At 36.4% G+C, this 20,745-nt stretch overlaps 1 protein-coding gene across 1 annotated transcript in view; it reads left to right on the top strand.

The window, feature by feature from the left end:
- The first annotated feature begins 412 nt into the window (after positions 1-412).
- SEMA3C (semaphorin 3C) overlaps positions 413-20,745 on the top strand; it is a 195,516-nt gene continuing 175,183 nt past the window's right edge. The window contains exons 1-2 of the mRNA XM_043968818.1: positions 413-905; positions 3,486-3,628. Of these exons, the coding sequence (XP_043824753.1) occupies positions 3,526-3,628 (103 nt within the window). The 5' untranslated portion in view covers positions 413-905; positions 3,486-3,525. The remainder of the gene's footprint in view (positions 906-3,485; positions 3,629-20,745) is intronic.

Here is a 20,745-nt window from a genome sequence, read left to right as displayed (position 1 = left end):
TAAAACTGGAATAGATTTTTGAGGCAAGAGGGGGGATGTTTCCTGGCTGGGTCCAGAAGGTTTGCAGGAGAAAAAAAAAGTAAAGGCGGCGGGGGGGGGGGGGGGGGGGGGGAGATGGTATTGCTATGCTTCTGAAACACACATGTCTTTGCCTTAAAAGGATGAGATCATTCCCCGGCAAAACTGCTCTGCACTTTAATATAGCTAAGGCAAAAGCAGCCTGCAAGCGTTCCAAGCTCTGCCTGGATGCTACAAAATCCCTTGAGCCCACCCGGCAAGTTTTTTTTTTCCCCTTTCCATTGCAGACTGCTAAACAAACGGAGGTTTTCAGCAGGTTTCTTTATTCTGTGTAGCACATTCCTGGATTTTGACGGAAGCCCATTCTCTGGGCATGCTGCTCCCCACCCCTTCCCCCGCCCCCTTTGGCTGCCTCCCTCAGTCACGGTCTTTCTTCCTCTCCCGAGCGTTGGGTGTGGCTTATACATTAGTTATGAGATGCAGCCCCTATTTGCTCAGCTAATGATGTATGCAGGGCTCAGCAGCGGCGTGGTACTGGAGGCAAGTAGGACCAGCTCCAGGGGTAAATGTAATTGGAAACCAGGGCTTTCACCGTCATAGCTCAGCTACTTTCCATTCAGTCTTAGGTGCTTAATTGAGGAATAGAGAGGACTCCGGGGTGCCGTCGCAGCCGCAGTGGGGAGAGCCCTGAGGATTGCTTTACAAAGAAACTCGGACGGACTACCCGGAGGGAAGAATTTCGCTACTGACACACTAGGGAAATTAAGGCTTTCTGGTTAAAAATAATAAACAAAAATTTAAGAAGGAAAGAAAAAGGAATAAAGTCACCAGCTGCTAGAACCAGAGGGACACTGATGACTTTGGCTGGCTGATTTCTTCCAGGCTGGGTAAGTTGGCTCCTGTCCCCTGGAGTATTGCGAATTTAGGAAAGTGTAACTTTTTGCTTAATATTCTGTTTTGTTTGCTTTTCCACTCGTGCTCCATTAAGTTAAGAGCCCCTGAGGTTTGGCCGGGAAGGATTTAACCTCGGTCTGGCAGGGACTGACTGCTTCTTTGGGATATGACACCTGCCTGCAGGGGCAGTTTAAAGTTAAGTGGTTTAAAAAAAAAAAAAGAAAAAAGGCTGAGGAGAGAGGACACGAAATGATCCTTTCTCCTAGATGCATTTATTCCCCTCCCCTCCACTGTGTTATTAGATTGGGATGAGTGAAAAACCTTAACAGGCAGCAAATATAACCCTTGGGATGTTATTACCATCGGAGTGGAGTACTTAGATATTGGTCGCTAGTGGAGATTGTGTACAAATCACTTAGACTTCTCATCACTATCTGGGGGAGAAATAGTTAGGGGTTCTCATCTATATTTTGCTTTTATGAACTCACATTCCTTTTAATATGACACACTGACCCGAGATAGGACTCTCTGTATTTTGTGGCCGGTTTCCCTTCTCTGGGAAACATATGAGAGAGGTTAGTGATCATGTCAATGACTTGAGACAAGCATGTGTATTTATTATTAGTGTTGAACAGGACAGAAGCCGGGCAACTTACTGAGTTGTCCTCTCCTTTCCTGTTACGTTGGCTTTAATTGTGAAAACTGCCAAACCAGAGAGCCGATTGCCAAAGGAACTTAACCCAGAAAATCAATTTTCTTCACTGGGAATTAATTTAGGATTAAGAGGGTGAGGAGGCTGGAGAAAAGAGGTAGTGGTGGTGGGGAAACTGTGCTCTTTTGAGATTTCGTCTCAATTAGATTCAGCAGCACAAGTTCTCTAGCTCTTAGTCTGTGTAAGAAAACGAAGGGACCCCACATTCTTCTTGCTGCTTATACTAGGACTTCTGTAGAGACCTGCTCTGTAGCATCTGTTAAAAATCACATGTTAAATATGATTGCCCATTTTGTTTTGGCTTGGCAGAACGATCTTATCAGACTTTAATAGCATTTCTTACTTTGAAGAGGATTATGTTGAAAGCTTAGTGGTGGATTTTAAAGCAGCAGCATGGTGTTAAGTATCAGAATTGCGGTGACCTGTTTAAAAATAATCTCTAGCCAAGCTGTGTTGTCTAATTGTATTACTTAGCAAACTCTAAAATCATGCTGGGGGCTGTTCCAAAATGAAGGGGCTTCCTTTTGCTGTTAGATTTTATTTTGTAAATTGTAGCCACAGGTGTTCTAGTCAGTTTTGGTAATAGCCCTGTTGGTCACCTGATCTTCAGTTGTTCCCCAGAACTCAAAGATAAATTGATGTCCCAGTCTTGAGCTTCAAAGAAGGAGTAACTATTAAATTTAGTTGATTTTCTTAATTCTTTTCTTTTCTTTTTCTTTTTTTGAGAATTTGAGCAATCTACTTCACGTGTAATTTATCATAACTATGTGGTCCACATTTTATGGTTCACTGACTTGCTCACCTCTAAGTCATCCTTTTGAGTCTGGCCCAAGACCGGCTTATCAACATTTTGCAACAACTGGTTTTAGTCATGATTGGGATCTGGTTGTTAACTTGTTGGTGTAAACCTAAAACAAAGTACCGCATATACAGTGGAATCCCCCTTCTGGAGACTGTAATTGAAATGGAGTAACATGTTAGTAGTATAAGTAGTATATACTATATGATGGCAGCATAAGTACATTTGAACTACAGCTACTAAACTGGGTGATGGCACCATAGATACATATGTTATTCTGAACTGGCACATTTTCAGAGGAAAATACAATTTTGGTTATTAGTTCTCCCCTGCTGGCACCATTCTTAAATATTTTTCAAGTAGTCAAGCACATGCACATGAGGGTATATTTGTAGGTGTATGAATAGATTATTTTTGGCTCAGTAATGGGTTTTTCATTTATATATGTCCATCATGCTTTGCTTTTACAATAACATGATAATTGTTTCAGTAGGTGACTTGACTAAAATAAAGCCTTTCAATAGGAAAATAGTTCCTCTGGTGGACTTGTAATTGTAATTGAATAAATTCCAGACCTAGTCTAACCAAATCCAAATTTTCATTGTGAGACTGCACCTCCCAATGAAAAGAGCACTGATTCTGGAGTTAGAAGATACCAGTTCAAAGTTCACTTTTCATGCATACCACCTGTGTGATCCTGAGCAAATCATTTAACCTCCCTGGTTTTAGTTTCCTGATTTGGAAAATGATGAGGATTGAACTGGATGGTCTCCGAGATTCTTTAAAACTTTAGGTATAAGATTTTTTTTTAAGTCACTGCATCTCTATGAATTTAGTTTCTTAATCTGTGAAATGAAGGTGTTGAATAAAATAACCCCCAAGGTCTCTTCCAGTTTTATGTTTATGAAATTGGTAGGAAAATCAAAAAACAGCACCTCCTACTGTACACTGACAAGTATATTGGTGTTGCTGATAAAAGGACAAAGCTCTTTGCAGTTTGGTATTTCTGCTTACCTGAGACAGGTGGGAAAATGTAATGAATTTGTTCTTTTTCTCTTTTAGGATTTTTTTTCCTTGGATATTAAATTGAAGATTTGAAGAGATGACATTTCTGGCAATCCAAGTGTTGATTGGGGCATTTGTTTATTCTGGCTGTGTAAAAGGATCTTCACAGCCCCAGGCAAGAGTTTATTTAACATTCAATGGTAAGAAAGAAGATAAACATTCCTGAACAAATGTTATTTTAAGGCATTGTTCCTTCTTATCCAGTGTCAATGATTAAGAAATTAATAAGGAGAGAAAACATTATTAGATTTTGTTTTGTTCAAATTTCTCTTACAGGGGAACATTTTTTTGGTGAAGCTTATTTTAATTAGAGTGTATCCTAGCAAATTTATATGTGAGAAAGTTATTCATATAAATATTTTGGAGGATCAGCATATACTGGTTTACATTTGAAGTTTATAATCTATGGAAAAGAAATGTCCAGGTCTATAAAATATTTGGTCTTAACATTCATATGGCTTTGTTCAAAAATGCTTCTTGAGACTTTTAAGTGTCTATAACTAGTCGAGATAAAAGTGTGCTACTTAATTGCTGAAAATGACCTTAATCAATTTTGGCTCTTATTCCTCAAACTGTTCTAAGGCTATTTAAAAGCCCTTCATTGAATTAAAAAGGTCCTGAGACTGTAGTTGGAACCATGATTTTCACTGGTATTGTCTGAGAATGTATTTTTCAGAAGCTTGGGAGAAATTTGTGTTCACAAAGTTAAAAGGGAATAGTACCCTTGGAACAAGTGGCTTGCCAAATGTATGCATGAACTCTTATTGTGGACAATTCAAACCATTTGCAAAGGGTGATTTTGGTGAGTCATCTAACCGAAAATAAATGGATACAATAAGAGATGGATGAGAGAGGCTATTCAGCCAGTCAGTTTCATTTGTATTTTTATTACTTCTCTCAACTCCATTTCATTGTTGCTTAAACCCAAATGTTGTCTGGACCAATTTATTCCCTCCTCACTCCATTTATATTATCTTTTAACTGAGAATCTACACTCCTTCCTCCCTGTGGTATACATGTATCTTCTGGCATGGCTAGCTATCTTGAATTTCAAACAGCAGATTGACTGGAATTTAATGTTTTACTTCATTTGAATTCCTATTATTTATTTTTCTGTTAATATTTGTAGTTTCCAAGTGATTTACCTAAGGTCATATTAAGGCATTTTAATAAGCTGATTTACACATTAATGCCTTTACTGCAATCCTAACCAACTGAGCCAGGCCTTCATAAAACTCACGACTTCCCCTCCCCACCATTCCCTACCCCCAAATTAGAATAGGGAGAAGTAAATGGAGTGGAGGACAGGGAGATGCCCTGGAATACCAGGATTCAAATTATGTCTCTGAGACATACTGACTATGTGACCTTGAACAAGTCATTTAACTTCTATGAATCTCTCAGAGTACATGAAGATCTACATTGTTAAGAATCCTTACCCAAGGGGGGCACAGCTGGTTGGCACAGTGGATAGAGTATTGGCCCTGGATTCAGGAGGATCTGCGTTCAAATTCGACCTCAGATGCTTGATACTTACTAGCTGTGTGACCCTGGGCAAGTCACTTAACCCTCATTGCCCAGCTCCCCCCCCAAAAAAAAATCCTTATCCCAGTGAAATCTTACATAGTTGAAGTCCAAGATCTATGAGGAGTAAAAACTGTTTCCCATTTTCCTTACTTTTAGAACTCTCCAGGTGTTAGTAGAGAAGGCATAGGGCAGGAAGAAGCAAGGAGGCTAAAGGAGTTTGTTTTGTCTTTGTTTTGTTTTTACCTTTTTAACACTTCAAGGTATTATAGAGTGTGTTTTAATTTATATTACAGAAAGCATATAATTTAAATATTAAGAACAATAAAATCAGTAATTATTTATAAATACACTGCATTTCAAACATCAGGCAAGGTAAGTGGTCGAATTCTTTGAAGCCATTTTGAATTCTGGGTGGTATGAAGTGTGTTAACAAAATGGGTTTAGCAGTGATGTTGAAGTTTTTTAAAAAATGTCATACTTCTAAAACTCTGTTTTCAAAAGCTCTCATGTTGATAATAGATTCCTCCTCAAGAATGTGTGTTCTAAATACATGGTTTCAGAATAAAGCAATAACAAAGTATTGATCTCAAAGACTAACAAGATTCTAGGACTGTGCTCCCCAGAAAGTTTTGCTGAGATTGTCAATCCAAAAAGAAAAAAAAGATATTTCAGAGGAATATCTTCAATGGAGAAAAACTCATCTAATAAAGGTACAACTGCATCCACACTAAAAAACATGTAGCTACTAAAGTGATGTTTGACAAAGGTACAGGAAAGAAGACAGTATATCAAATGGTCCATTTCTCCCTTTTCTTCAATGGAACTATCTAAAGTAACTTCTATGTTAGTTTTCTTTTGCAAATTTATTGCTCTCCGCCACCAAAAACAAGTTCTGTTTTACCTCACATGAATTAATTATCATTCTTAGGAATTATCTCAAAATCCCTTACCAGGTGATCAAATCGAAGATATTCTAAAATATTAATTTGTACATCAATGTCTTATTTCCAATTTGCTTTTACTGTGTTACTCTGTGTTGCATAAATATGCAAATTCCCCATACCTTTTGGAATTGAAAACAGCAAGTGACAGTATCTATATCCACATCTATATATGTGTTCATATGTATATATTTATATGAAATATTATGATATATGTTTCATATGTATACATACACACATATATAATATTTAACATACACACATATTCACATCTGTACACTACTTTGACATATACAAATTGATTTGTCAACAATGGCAATGTGATTATATCCAGTTTACCCTTGAGGAAATGGAAGCTCTTGACCTAGGTCATACATCTTGTCAGTGTTTGAGTTGAGATTTGAACCTAAGTCTTCCCATTCTTAACAATTTCTCGGGGCAGCTAGATGGCACAGTGCATAAAGCAGTGGCCCTGGATTCAGGAGGACCTGAGTTCAAATCTAGCCTCAGACACTTGACATTTACTAGCTGTGTGACCCTGGGCAAGGCACTTAACCCTCATTGTCCCACAAAACAAAACAAAACAAAAACCAAAAAAACAATTTATACCTTATCTCACTGCAATTTGATAGCTGGGTTAGTGTTGAGGGAGAGAAAGATGATGAAAGAATCAAGTTGAGAAGGGAATCATCACTTCTATCATCTCACCATTTATCTCCACCCCATGATTTCTTAGTTTTCTGTCCTGTTCTTATCTTCATTTTTTATTACCTTGTCTTTTGGCTCTCTCCAATGCCAGCACCTTGTGAGACTCCTCCCTATCTTCCCTATACTAAGGCCCAACTCAGAATAAACCATAGATCAGTGTGAAACCTTTGTCATTTCTATGATGAATGAAACAAAGAAGAAATGTTGCTATTGCACATAATTGCAAGATTCTGGGGGTGGGAGATGGCAGATTGATTAAAAATAAGTTGATATGCCATGTTTTACTTGGTGCCTAGCATATTTTTAGTTGGCCTCTTCTGGGCATTTCTATTTATGGTGCTAGCCAAAGCTTCTAATGATTAAAATTTATTGAGTTAGAATCCACAATGGAGATTAGTTTTCTGGATGTCAGAAGTTCTCAATTTTTTTGGGTGTATATGAGTTATGGACATTTTGGCAGTCTGGTAAAGCCAAGAGACCCTTCTCAGAATGATTTTTTTGGGTGGGGCAATGAGTTTTAAGTGACTTGCCCAGGATCACACAGCTAGGAAGTGTCAAGTGTCTGAGGCCGGATTTGAACTCAGGTCTTCCTGAATCCAGGGCCAGTGCTTTATCCACTGTGCCAACTTAGCTACCCCAGAATAATTTTTTAAAAAAATTCATAATTGAAGAAATGCTAAATCTTATTTACCTTGAGGAAATTAAATTGTAATCACTTTTCCCATCCAAGTTCATGGATTTCCCTGAAATCATTCTGTGTGTGTATTTGTGGATCTTAGGTTAAGAACTCCTGTCCTGGGGCAGCTAGATGGTGAAGTGGATAGAGCACCGGCCCTGGAGTCAGGAGTACCTGAGTTCAAATCCAGCCTCAGACACTTAACACTTACTAGCTGTGTGACCCTAGGCAAGTCACTTAACCCCAATTGCCTCTCTAAAAAAAACAAAAAAAACCAAAAAAAACAAAAAAAAAAAACCAAACTCCTGTCCTAGGTAGTTTACACTTGTACCAACTAATTTATCTTTCTTAAGGGATATCCTATTAGTGCACACTTAGTATCTTGTTCATTATATCCTGAAGCCTGAAGGGAATCTTGATGATCACCTAATCTGATCCCCTTTTTTACAAATGGGGAAAACGTGGAACAGAGAAATGAAATAATTGTCAGCTTAATGTCAGCCAGGATTTTGACTCCTGCTCTTCTGATTCCAAATAGCGTACTCTCTATATAAATTTTAAGACTGCATCTAAATGATATGAATAATTTATTTGATCAGTTTTAGGTGGGGGATGGATCAAACAGACTGGTTATTTGGCATTTGTAAAATTTGTGAAAGAAGGCATGGAAGTTAGCCACCTTTGGCTGAATTACATATATTTCATATATGGTCTTTGTCACACCATACTGAAAGACAGGAAAAAACAGGACATTGCCTGTTTGACTGGATCCCCCCTCCCCCCAATCTGGTAGCCCTGAAAAGGCTTCATCTCTAAGAGAGGTTCCACAATCTTTATTTTATACAGGTGAAGGTCCTGCAGTATTCTCTGATTCTGGCTAAGTATCATATTAAACAAATATAGATTAAATACTGTTTACGTAGCATTGTTTGTACTTATCTGTTGAAAAACTAAGGTATGTAAATGTCCTCAAAGTGCTGACACCCCAGTATTTGCATATACAAATGATATCTATAAATCATCTAATTTGTATTATAGTCACACACACGCAAGAAAGGTACCAAAAATATGTTAAGACTGTTTACAGGAGGGAACCCTCCCTAATGGAGAAAACGGGTGTTTAGAAGAGCTCAAGGAATGTTCTACAGAGTATTTAAACTAGGCCTTTGTAAATGATGGGTAGGTACACATTTTACAAGAGAGGTGAGTAGGCACTAGTCATTCTAGGCTTCAAGAATGGCAGCAACAATGGGTCAAAGGTGGGAAAAATCAAGATGTGTTGGGTTTGACTTTGATCATGTGGTATGTGAAAAGAAGTACTACAAGCTAAGAAATGTTTTTCAGCACGATCACTGTTAGAACCTAGGCAGAAAGTAAAAGTTATAGGATAAAGCAAGCCTGTCAGGATATGTTTTTGATCACGACTTACATTTATATAACATTTAAAGGCTTATTTATAGAAACGTTTCTTGAGAACAACACAGTGAGATGAATAGGTAGTTGCTGACAATAAGTGCTTGCTAGGAATTCCTAGCTGGCCATTTAACTCTATTACTGTATAATTTGTTTCTTGTTTCCCAGCTTAGTTCGTGCTCCTGGGCTTAGCTTTGTTGTTGTTATTACCTCTTTCAACTTCGTCTTCCAACTTCCAGACCTTTAGAAAAATCCTTGAAATTGAATGTCACCTTGGATGCTCTCTCACTCGAGTAGTCAGTTTCTTCTCCCAAAGTAGGGAATTTCCCTGGTAGACCAGTTCCTAGCACAGCCGACTCCCACTTTCTACCTCTGTTTCTGGGAAATATGTAAGGAAGGAGGAGAGGTTTTTTGTTTGTCTTTTTGGTGAGAGATGATTTTGGTTTTACATAAGTGGAGTTCAAGGTATAGCCAAAGCATCCAGGAGTATTTCCCTTGAATTACCAGTATCATAGGATCATGCATCAGAAGAGACAAGGACTTCACAGGCCATTTAATTCAACCCTTTAATTTTACAGATGAGGGAGCTGAGATTCAGGAACATTAAGTTACTTGGCCAAGGTCACACAGAGAGCAAGTATTAGAGATGGTATTTGAACCCAAGTTCTTTGATTCCAGAGCCATCAGTATTTCAGTCCAGCTTGAAAATGTTTTCTTACAAATGAGGCCAAGTATTTTGAAAACTTTTTCTATTTGTCTTAAGTTCACTAGAATTGTCTATTTTTCTCTGTAGTTTTTGAATTACAGTATTTATATTATTTTTCTCTTCTAAAATGTGGTCAACTCTTTCTGGAAATAAAAAAAAATATTCTAACTTATTTATCTACCATGAATAACTAGAGAGAATGTCTGGATTTCTTTGTATTTTGTTGCTAGTAATTGTTCCATTTACAGTTCAAAATCGACTCAGAGAAAAATCTCTCTAAATTTCTGGGAAAATTTAAGCACTTTTGTCGAAATATTCTTGGATGGAGCCTTAAAAATAGTTGGCATAAGATTGTGATTTTCTTTTTATATGTTCATTCTCTACTACTGCTTATTTTGCATAAAAATTACAGAGATGCTGTATTTAGTTTTATGTTGATTCTGTTGAATATTAAACTCACACTAGTTTAAAATTCAACTATGAAAGAAGGCAAGGGGAGTATAAATGAATGAGCTTTAGAGTATAAATACATTCCAAAGTAATAAAAAGGATAGAAACTGATCTTTTCCTATATAGAAATATAGTATTTGTGCCCTGATCACCTGAAACCAGAGAAAAATGGATGTTATTTTCATTCATTCTTTTTTTATTTTGTTGATAATAGTGAGATTATAAATTAATAATACAAGATGTTTTAGTCCCAATCATTTCTGGCAATAAGAAAAGAAAGAAAATTAAAAAACTAAGAGAGATTTATGTTATGTTCCAACTTTTCTTCTTGAAAAATTTCCTTTGTCACTTCTAATTTCAGTAGATAGACAACCTTTGGTTCTTCCAATTGTGTTCATGTTCCATTTTTTAAAACTGAAGAGGTATGTAGAGTATGCATTGTCTACATGTCTCCAACATTCTGAGATAAATAATCCAATACAAAAGTTTATGCCTATCATTTTTGGAAAAAAATATATTGAAAGTCAAAGGGAGTCCCTTTACTCTCATTCTAAACAAATCTCAGTACAACTAAATGATAATTTAATTGAAACACTTTGCTTATGTATCTCGGGATTTCCTTTAAATTTTGTGTATGACATAATCGGAGGTTGTTTTTTTATATATAACAGAAATTAGTTTTGGTTTCCTATGAAGAGTAATGTAGTCTAAAATGAATGACTCAATCCAAATTCTATTTTCAATTGCCTCTAAATAGCGTTATGGCTTTTTGGGCACTTCAGTGGGCTTTATTCTCTTCATTTTTCAAAATACTTCATCCTGCTGGTCTGAGTGCCTTCGCCAAAGATACAGATTCCTCTAGTCTATTATTTAGTTTTCAATTAAATAAACAAATGCTAGCTCATTGTGTACTGCATAGCAAACACTGCTAGGTGCTGAGGATATAAAGACAAAAATGAAATGTTCACTTCCAGTAAAAGAATTTTTATGGAGGGAAGGAATGTGGACCATAGATAAGCAAATTCAAACTACATAAAAGGAAATATGTGCATGTGTTTCTTTGTGGTGGGAGGTAGAATGGCAATGGTAAGACAACTGGGGGAATTGGGAACAGTGGCACCTGATCTGTGCCTTGAAGGAAGCTGAGGCTTCCAAGAGGTGGAAGTGAGTGTGTAGAGCATAGGAGACACAAGCTAAAAGCATTAAGGCAGCAGAACACCAAACAGGCAAGTTTGGTGGCAGTGCACAATGAATTCTGGGAATTACTCTGCATTGAATGAGCTTGGATAGATAGACTGAAGCCATTTTATAAAAGGTCTTAAAAGCTTAAAGGAGAAATACTCATACTAAAGGAAATAGACAATAATTTCTTGAGCAGGGTACTAAGATGACCAGACTTTCTAAAGATTAAACTTTAGAAATATCAATTTGGCAACTGTGTAGATTGGAATGAGAAGAGACTGGAGGCAGGGAGAAACTTGCGAGTTTTTTTTTTTCAATAGTGCAGGTGAGAAATAAAGGTAAGAATTTAGGAAATATGGTTTGAATGTTGAAAAAAAAAGGGACAAATGTGAGATAGGTTGGGTATGTCATAGCAGCAAGTCACTGAATATGAAGAGTGACTGAAAATAAAGAGTTAAAGATCAGCCCAAATTTGCCATCCTAGGAAAGTGAAAGAATAGTGGTGTCCTCATTGGAAATAGGGAAGTTGGGGGAGGGGTGGGTGCAGAGGGAAAGATAATGAGTACTGTTTCAAAGCCTTTGAGTTTTTAGTATTTGAGAGAACTTGATATGCCTGGTGGATATTTAAGTGGAGAGATCCCTCCCCTGCCTCCACAGAGAAGTGAAGATATGGGACTAAAGTTCAAAAGAGAAATGAGGACGAGATGTGTAGTTTTGGGAGTCTGCTGCATAGAGATAATATGTGAACACGTGAGCTGACGACATCACCCACACATAGGAAATATAGAGATAGGAGAAGGTCTATGACATAATTGCTATGGCCAAAAATGTCATCACAATGTGTCCAAAATAATGATGATTATCTCTGAACTTGGTTTCCTCTTCAAACATATCATCCACCACTGAAACCATATCCAAAGCTGTTCCAATTTGAATAGAACCTACCAGAGGTTGTACTTTTTGGAATAGTCTTTGTGAACAAAGGATCGCCTCTCTGTTCACAATTGGGAATTAGAATTTAACCTTATAAAATAAGATACATGATATCTGAAGCTCCCTTCCACCTATAACTTTAATAATCTTGTTTTAAAACTAAGCAAGAACTCACATCTAAAAACAGATTGGGGTTCCAAATTAACAAAGAAATGCACATCCTAATTAAACATAAACTTCATGAAAAAGCCTTTCCTAAAATATTAAACTTGCTTTTTGTAATATATCTCAATAGAACATAACTTGGAGTTCATTTTTATTTCCCCTAATCTTCTGGCAGAATTAAAAGTTATGGAACAGGGGCAGCTAGGTGGCGCAGTGGATAGAGCTCTGACCCTGGAGTCTGGAGGACCTGAGTTCAAATCTGGCCTCAGACACTTAACACTTACTAGCTGTATGACCCTAGGCAAGTCACTTAACCCCAATTGCCTCACCAAAAAAGAAAAAAAAAAGCTATGGAACTAGATTCATGTGTTGCTCCTGTTGGGGCAATAAATAGAGCTGAAGAACCCCTAGCTGACCATATTTTCTGGTTTATCACTCAATTTTGTTATAGAGACTCATGTTGTGGTCTCAGATTTAGAGTGGAAGAGAACTGTAGAGATTGTCATTGTAATCCAGTTGTCATTGGATTGCGATACTTATTAGATGATAAATTCTTTGAGGTCAGGTACTACCTTTGTTTATGTTTGTATCCTCAGTGCTTAGCACATAATAGGCACTAAATAAATGTTGTCTAACTTAAATTCTTATTCCTTGCTTTTACTTGGAACTTTAGGACAAAGTCCTAACTATTAGGTCCAAAATATAAGGTCCAGAGTATTAGGTCCAAAAACAAATGTGTATCTGTTTACAACTACCATATATGGAAAGACTGTGTAGCACTAGCTATCATAAAAAACTGAATGTGACACAATTTCTGCCCTGAACAAGCTTAGATGTTAATAATTATTTAGTCGGGGCGGCTAGGTGGCGCAGTGGATAAAGCACCGGCCCTGAATTCAGGAGTTCCTGAGTTCAAATCCAGCCTCAGACAGTTAACACTTACTAGCTGTGTGACCCTGGGCAAGTCACTTAACCCCATTGCCCCGTTTAAAAAAAAAATATTTAGTTCCCTTCAACAACTGAAATGAAGATTAAAAAAAATACTTGCTCAAGTACTAGTGTGGATTCCAAGGAAGTCTTGAGTTTATTCCTGACTGCTGTTGGATAGGATCACGAGAATCATAGGATTTTAGAGATGGAAGAGGTCTTTGAGTTAATCCGTATCCGTGCCCTGATTTTACACATGAGAAAACAGAGGATACCTGACTGGCTGAAGGTGACATATCTATAGTAGTTAGTGGCAAAGTCAGGGATGTTATCATCTTAATTTTTCATTCCAAGACTCCTACCCTCTACATCTTGGAACTACTCTAATGTTTACCCCAGCAGTTATAAGTGTATTGCACTGGCAAGCTAACTTACCATAATTTCTTGAGGAGACTAAAAATGAATAAATTCTTGAAGAGGCTAAAATAAATTTGAAGAACTATTAATATCAATTATTCTTGTGGTGTTTGATTAGTGGAAAGATAGCTGTGAGCACTTGTTAGATGTTTATTATTGTTTTAGGTCTTATCTTTTAAACATATTCACATAAATAGGTTTCAACCACATTTCAATTCATATATATATATATATATATATAAATGTATGTATACAGACATGCACATATATCTATATGAAAATGTATGCATAGACATGTACACATATACACACATAGCACCTGTATATAGTACATACATATACTGTGTTTACATATATACACATATACTATATATACACATATATGCTATATATACCTACATACACATACATATACACTACATATACATATATATGATATATACATATATAGTAAGGGCTTGCCAGTCCTTTAAAATTACCTCTGTTTCTGCTGTAACAAAGGTCATCTCTCTGTGACTGAAATGAAAAGGTTTATATAGGCCCTGTGATCATACTATCTTACTGATTTAAAAGGGCTTATCTTTGAGAGATGGGGGCAGCTAGGTGGCCCAGTGGATAGAGCGCTAGGCATAAGTCAGGAAGACTTATATTCCTGATTTTAATTTGGTCTTACTAGCTATATGATCCTGAGCAAATCACTTAATCCTGTTTCCCTCAGTTTCCTCATCTGTAAAATGAGCTGGAGAAGGAAATGTCAAACCACTCCAGTATCTTTTACAAAAAAACCTCAAATGGTGTCATGAAGAGTAGGACATGGCTAAAAAACAAACAAAAAAACCATCATGACTGAGCAACAAAGTCTTTGAGAGATAAAGAACATTTTTATGCTTTATATGTGGTTAAACCGAGTCAGTCAAGCTATTTGGCTACTGAATTTCTGTCTGCATTACTCTAAGGCACAACAACAAAAATAACAACAATGAAATGAATAATTGTCTATAATTTGGTTGATTTCTCTATACAATATTGAACAAGAATACTAGAAAGTAAGAGAACCATATGCTGTTAAGATTAATACTGTGAAGATTAATAATGTTGATTTTTTTGCATGTACATTTTGACATTGTGTACACATAATAGTAGAGTAACTAGCAGAACGAGAACTAGAAACTGATGAAGCTGACATATAACCCAGCAGGGCTGTAAAAGTCTGAAAACCTTTGTCCTTATCTGTTATTTGGATAACTTCTACTTTGATTAAAGTCATATTTTGGCCATAAACCTCAGAAAAACACCAAAATACATTAATATAACAATGACAGTATAACCCAAATGAAACTTAAATAATGAGCACTTATGTTGGTGGTAGCTGTTTTCAAACATAATTTCACTTTAATCATTGCTGTCATTGGCTGGTTGCCACCAATGGCTTTATTTCAAGTTTTTATTGGTCATAAACTCTTTGGAAATATCAATATGTCTTATAGAGAGATCTAAGAGTACTTATTTTACAACTTAAGAAGGTCCAACTGTGTGTTCTTTTTTTTGTTGTTTTTTTAAGAATTGTATTCAACAAAAGTTTCTTGGCATTTAAAATGTTCTTAAATTATTGGTTCCACCTCTTTGTGTGTGGGTTGTTCATGTATAGGTGTTGTCTGATGTTCACTAGAATACTAATGGATACTTTGGCAACCTTTCTCCTAAGCAAAATTGAAAAAGAAAACCTTAAGTGACGAGTGGGTTGCTGAAAACTCATGAAAGTATTCATGGAAAAGACACATAATGAATTCTAAAGTATTGTAGAGCTTTTTTCCTTAAAGAATATTGTACTTGGAAAATCAACCCATGTTGAATTTTATGATTCTGTGTTCATAGCTCTATTCTGAAGACAAGAATAAATTATAATAGGTTTTGAAGTTAGAATAGTGGAGAAACTAGGGAAGATGACTCCAGAATGTATTTCTTCAGTAGTTAAAGTAATTTCTTCTTTCATTTAAAAAAAATTCCAATTTTTCCTTCTTCATTTACCACCTGCCAGTCTTTCATAAGTAAATAAACTACCATCTCAGAGGTCATAGGTGACATATCAATTAAAACATGAATGGAATTTTAGAAAACTATCTTTCACTATTTGCTTCATTAGGCAAGAAACTTTCCTTACTTTAATTAACCAACAAAGGACTCTAGTTGCCTAGTGGGCACCCCCTCCCCCCCAAGCAAAAAAAAAATAACCTGAAGAATTGTCACTGGAACAATAAACTCAAAATAATAAATTACCTTTTTATTAGCTTTGGTCACATTAACATTACAAGGCATGCTCGGTGAATACAGTTTGTCTTGTCATTATCCAAGAAATAAAAGGCAATTGTTCTTGATTTCTTCATTTATCTTTAAGAATACCCACTGTGGTTGCATTGAATCCAATGGAATATTTTGCTCACTTGGAAAACTTGTGCTGCTGATCCAGTGACTTTTTATTCTCCTTTTGATGGCTCCTAATGGATAGAGCAAATGTATTTGTAAGGGTAGCCATATGCAAAGCCATCAAACTCCATAAAGGTGATGAGGGGAATGCTTCTGGAAATGCCTGCCTGCACATTTTTTATTGAAATGAAGTGGAGATTTGTAATGATGGTTAATATTAGTCAGGAATCTTCAAAGTGGAAACTAAAGATTAGTACTATTTAAGTTGACATGAATACTAATTAAATACTACATGATATTATGAAATGCAGTTGGAATAAAAGATGATAGCTCATATTTGTATAGTGCTTTAAGGTTGGTAAAGTATTTTGTGTATATTAATATAATTTGATGAGAAAATTTAGAAGAAATAAAGTCCCCCATCCCTTTCTATTTATTGGTATATCTTCATTTGTTGCTCTGAGTAAAAGATATGGTTTCATGGATGTGCATCTTAGATCAATTTTATATATTTTATTTAAACTATTAGAGCTTTCCTAACAAAATAATTATTTACTATAGAAATGATGGTGAGGTTTAGGATTTTTTTCACTTAAGACTTTTTGGAAAGTAAAAAAAAAATTGCATATTAAGATATCAAATCAAAGTATAGTTGACTTAGGTCATCTTATGTAATGGCTAATGAATGTAGTTTACCCCATCAGACAATGCTGTAATGTGAAAATCCTACGGAAATATGCAGTCAGATTTTTCTTTAGCAGTAATCCTCTTTTTACAGTAGAGGAAACTGAGCTAAAAAGAGGTTAAGTGACTTGCCCAGAAACCTAACTAGTAAGTAGCTGAGGCAAGATGTGAGCTTAGGTCTTCTTGATTTCAGGTTCAATGCTTTATCAGCTATGCAACCTGGCTGCCTGATAATTAGCCACAATAAAAACCTTTGGTTTATCTCTTGTTTTTGATACTGTACCTACACTGTAATTGATAGTCAATACATTTTTAAAAGTATCCCAACACATAGAAAGTACTTAATAAATGCTTGTTAAATTTGAAGTCGTCATCCTCAAAGACAGTTCATAATATGACAACTGTTCACCAAAATCCTTCTTAAACTTAGGAATAGATTTCAAGGGGATCTGTGAATTTGGATGGGAAAAATAAATCTCTATTTTCATTACTCTTCGGTTTACTCTGGAATCCCATGTCATTTATTTTATGCATTTGAAAACATTCTTCAAAGAGGTCCATAAGTTTCATCAGATAGCCAAAGGGGTCCCATGGCACGTGCATGCACACTCGCACATTAAAAATGCCTCAGAGTTTGTCTCCCCTTACAGTAATCAGCCTTTTTCAAAATAAAGCTAGAGGAAATCCTTTCTCACCTCACCTTGAGAATTATTGCTCCTGGGGACAGCTAAGTAGTGTAGTGGATAAAGCACCTGCCCTGGATTCAGGAGGACCTGAGTTCAAATCTGGCCTCAGACACTTGACAGTTACTAGCTATGTGACCCTGGGCAAGTCACTTAACCCTCATTATCCTGCAGAGAGAGAGAGAGAGAGAGAGAGAGAGAGAGAGGGAGAGAGGGAGAGAGAATATGAGAATGAGAATAATAATTATTCCTTAGGGAAGAACTGCTTCTTTAGAACCTTTGTCCTCTGTTGTTTTTGGCAAAGCTCTTTTACACTTTCGTGCCCCAGAATATCATTAAGGCTGCCCTGGACACATCCTTGGCCACAACTTCTTTTGGGGGCTTTGTGGCTGAGTGTGAGCACAGGTATACTATTATTGTGTAGCATGACATCTTTTGTCCCTCTTCTCTGTACCATGCCAACTCAGGGAGGGTGTCTTCAAAATTTAATGTAGCCTACTCATTCCCTTAGTAAGAGCACGAATAGGCTTGCCTGTTCTTTTTTGTGGATATCATTCCATTGCTAACTAAATATAGCGCCGAGCCACACTCCCAATTTTTCCATTTCCTGAACATCTTTTTCATAACAAGGTATAAAGAGGTATCATTTTGGTTTCAGTTCCATTACAGTAACAAGTTACAATTAGAGAGAGCTGTGGTTAACGGCATTCGTTCCAGAGGAGCCCCCCCAACCCTTGCTTTTCTGCCTTTGGATTTGTGTATCTTTTTTGTTCCCTGTTACTAATACAAAGACTTTTAGAACAAAGAACAGAAAGACATTTTCTATACCAAAGTAATGGTTGGCAATAAGTGGAGATTAAAAAAAAAGTAGAAACTAAGTATTAAACAGGGGGTTGGCTATCTGCGATGCAGCACTGCCTATGGAAGAGTGTATTCTATGACCAACTAAATTACTCTGGAATCATAGAGTATTATAGCAGGAAGGCACTGATGGGATAATCAGTCTTCCCTTCCCCAACCACATATAGATGAGTAAACAAAAACAGAGGTTCAGATTCTGTGGCTGGTACGTCATTGCCAGCCTCCCAAGTTCAGTGCTTGTTATTTTAGGCTTCTTACTGTCAATTTGTTCTTTTCTAAAGGTATGCAGTGTTTCAGAAACACTCAACCCTATTCTCCTCCGTTGCTATGGGGAGGGGGGTATGAGCTATCTTTAAACAAACACTGAATAATAATAATAAGTTTATAGTAATTGATGCCTCTTAAATAAGTATAGAGGGAAAACCTGCTGTAGTGAATATGGAGCTGACCCTGGATGCAGGAAGGCCTCGAATCAGTGCCTGACTCTGACAAGTATTATCTCTGTGACTCAGGGGAAGTTACTTAAACTTGCAGCAATTATCAAATGCAGAGCAGGTGCATATCTATCTTGGTGGATGGAGTTTCCTTACTCTGATGTATGCCAATAAAATCACGGTTCAAGTCTCTCCAAAATACATCTTTTTTTTTTTTTTTTTTTTTTTTGTGAGGCAATTGGGGTTAAGTGACTTGCCCAGGTTCACACAGCTAGTAAGTTCCAAAATACATCTTAAAAGAACATTTGCATTTGTTATCATGTATGGTTCTCACAAAATACCCATGGATGTTTTGACATTATTTTTTTACTACTTTCATATGATTTATGAGACGTTGGGGACACAACACATTTGCAACTCAGCTAGTAAATCCAAAGAAAAGCCAGAACATTTAAATGTCTGTTGATGAGCCCATCTTCTCTCATGTTCTTGTTTTTCAGTTGTTTTTAGTCGTGTCTGACTCCCTTATCCTATTTGGAGTTTTCTTGGCAGAGATACTGACGTTGTTTGCCATTACCTTCTCTAGCTCATTTTATAGGCAAGGAATTGAAGGCAAACCAGATTAAGTGACCTTGGGGTTGCACAGTTAGTGTGTGTTTGAGGCCAGATTTGAACTTGAGACATGAGTGTTTCTGACTCCAGGCCCAGTACTCTATTGACCATGCTACCTGCCTACCCCCATCTTCTCTTATACCCCATTCTAATGAGTAATTGTTCATTTTAATTGACCACTGAAGTTCCACAAAAATAAATGTACTATCCCATACCAGATATATTTTCACTTCCCTTTTGGAATGTATGTTTTATTTTCTTATCTTTAAACTATAGAGCATCATTTTTTTATGTGACTCCTGTAAGTTTCCCTTTAAGCAAAAGGTAGCTCTAATGAGTATAGAGTTTGTCTACATTCCATAACCAATTTTAGAAAGTAATTTCCTAATTAAAATACCTAACATACAGCTTTCAGTTTATAAACTGGCTTAAGAACTTTATGGAGTACTTTAACCTAATCATTTGTGTCTCAGTGGAGAACTGTTTTAAATGATTTACTTTCTGATTTGAAATTATTACCAGTAAAAGAGCTAAATCTGGTTAGTTGACTGGGATTTAGTGGGTCTCCTTACATTAAACTTTAGAAATATCCTTTCCAATTAATTATCTTGTGATTATTTTAATAAAATTACCTTCTTGAAAAGGGATGGCTAGATATCTCTGTCTGAATTTAAGATTGCTGGTCTAGCTAAGGTCAAACCTCTAACTCTGCATAAAATTAATAACCCAGAGGAAGAAGAAACTTCTTACTTTGACTGAAGTCTTTAGTTCTAGAAGTGAAAATAATGAGTAATAAGATGTTTTAGACCAAATAAAACTCATTTAAAAATCATTCTCAGAATATGTGTTTTACCGTTTATGTAAATTTGAATTGTTATTGAGTCATTTTAGTCATGACTGATTCTTCATGAGAGTTGTGGTTTTGTGGGCAAAGATACTAGAATGGTTTGCCATTTTCTTCCCCTGTTCATTTTACAAATGAGAAATTGAGGGAAATAGGGTCAAGTGACTTGCCCAGGGCCACATATCTGGTTAGTGTCCCAGGCCAAATTTGAACTCAGGAAGATGAGTTCTGGTTCCTAGCCCAGTGCTCTAGCTGCCCTGTAAATCTGAATATTCTTTACTAAGTCCAGTTTAAAAACAAACAAACAAACAAAAAACCTTGAAAAAAGTATTGAATCCCGAAGTTCCTCAGGTCCTTGTGATATTTGTAAAATTTCTTCATTTAAAAATATTTTCTATGGCAGTGATTGTTGGATGCATAAACATAAATGAATATGTGTATACTTGTTTGGGGTTGACAATAGTTTTACTATTTTGAAAATTTATGCAAAGCATACTCCACATAGCTGAGTTTAAATGAAGTGAGGGATTGACTAAGCAGACAGGTATAATCTGTCAGTTCATTCAAATTTCACATAGCTATAATTGTTAAGAAGTTTGCCTAGACATTGAACCCAAATGACCTTTGTGTAACTTTTAACCATCACTTCTAGTTTTGCTCTTTGTGACCA

This window comes from Dromiciops gliroides, chromosome 5 (genome assembly GCF_019393635.1).
Source record: "Dromiciops gliroides isolate mDroGli1 chromosome 5, mDroGli1.pri, whole genome shotgun sequence".
Lineage (NCBI taxonomy): Eukaryota > Metazoa > Chordata > Mammalia > Microbiotheria > Microbiotheriidae > Dromiciops > Dromiciops gliroides.
Note: the sequence above shows the minus strand (reverse complement) of the source record. Positions and strands in the feature narration are given on the sequence as shown.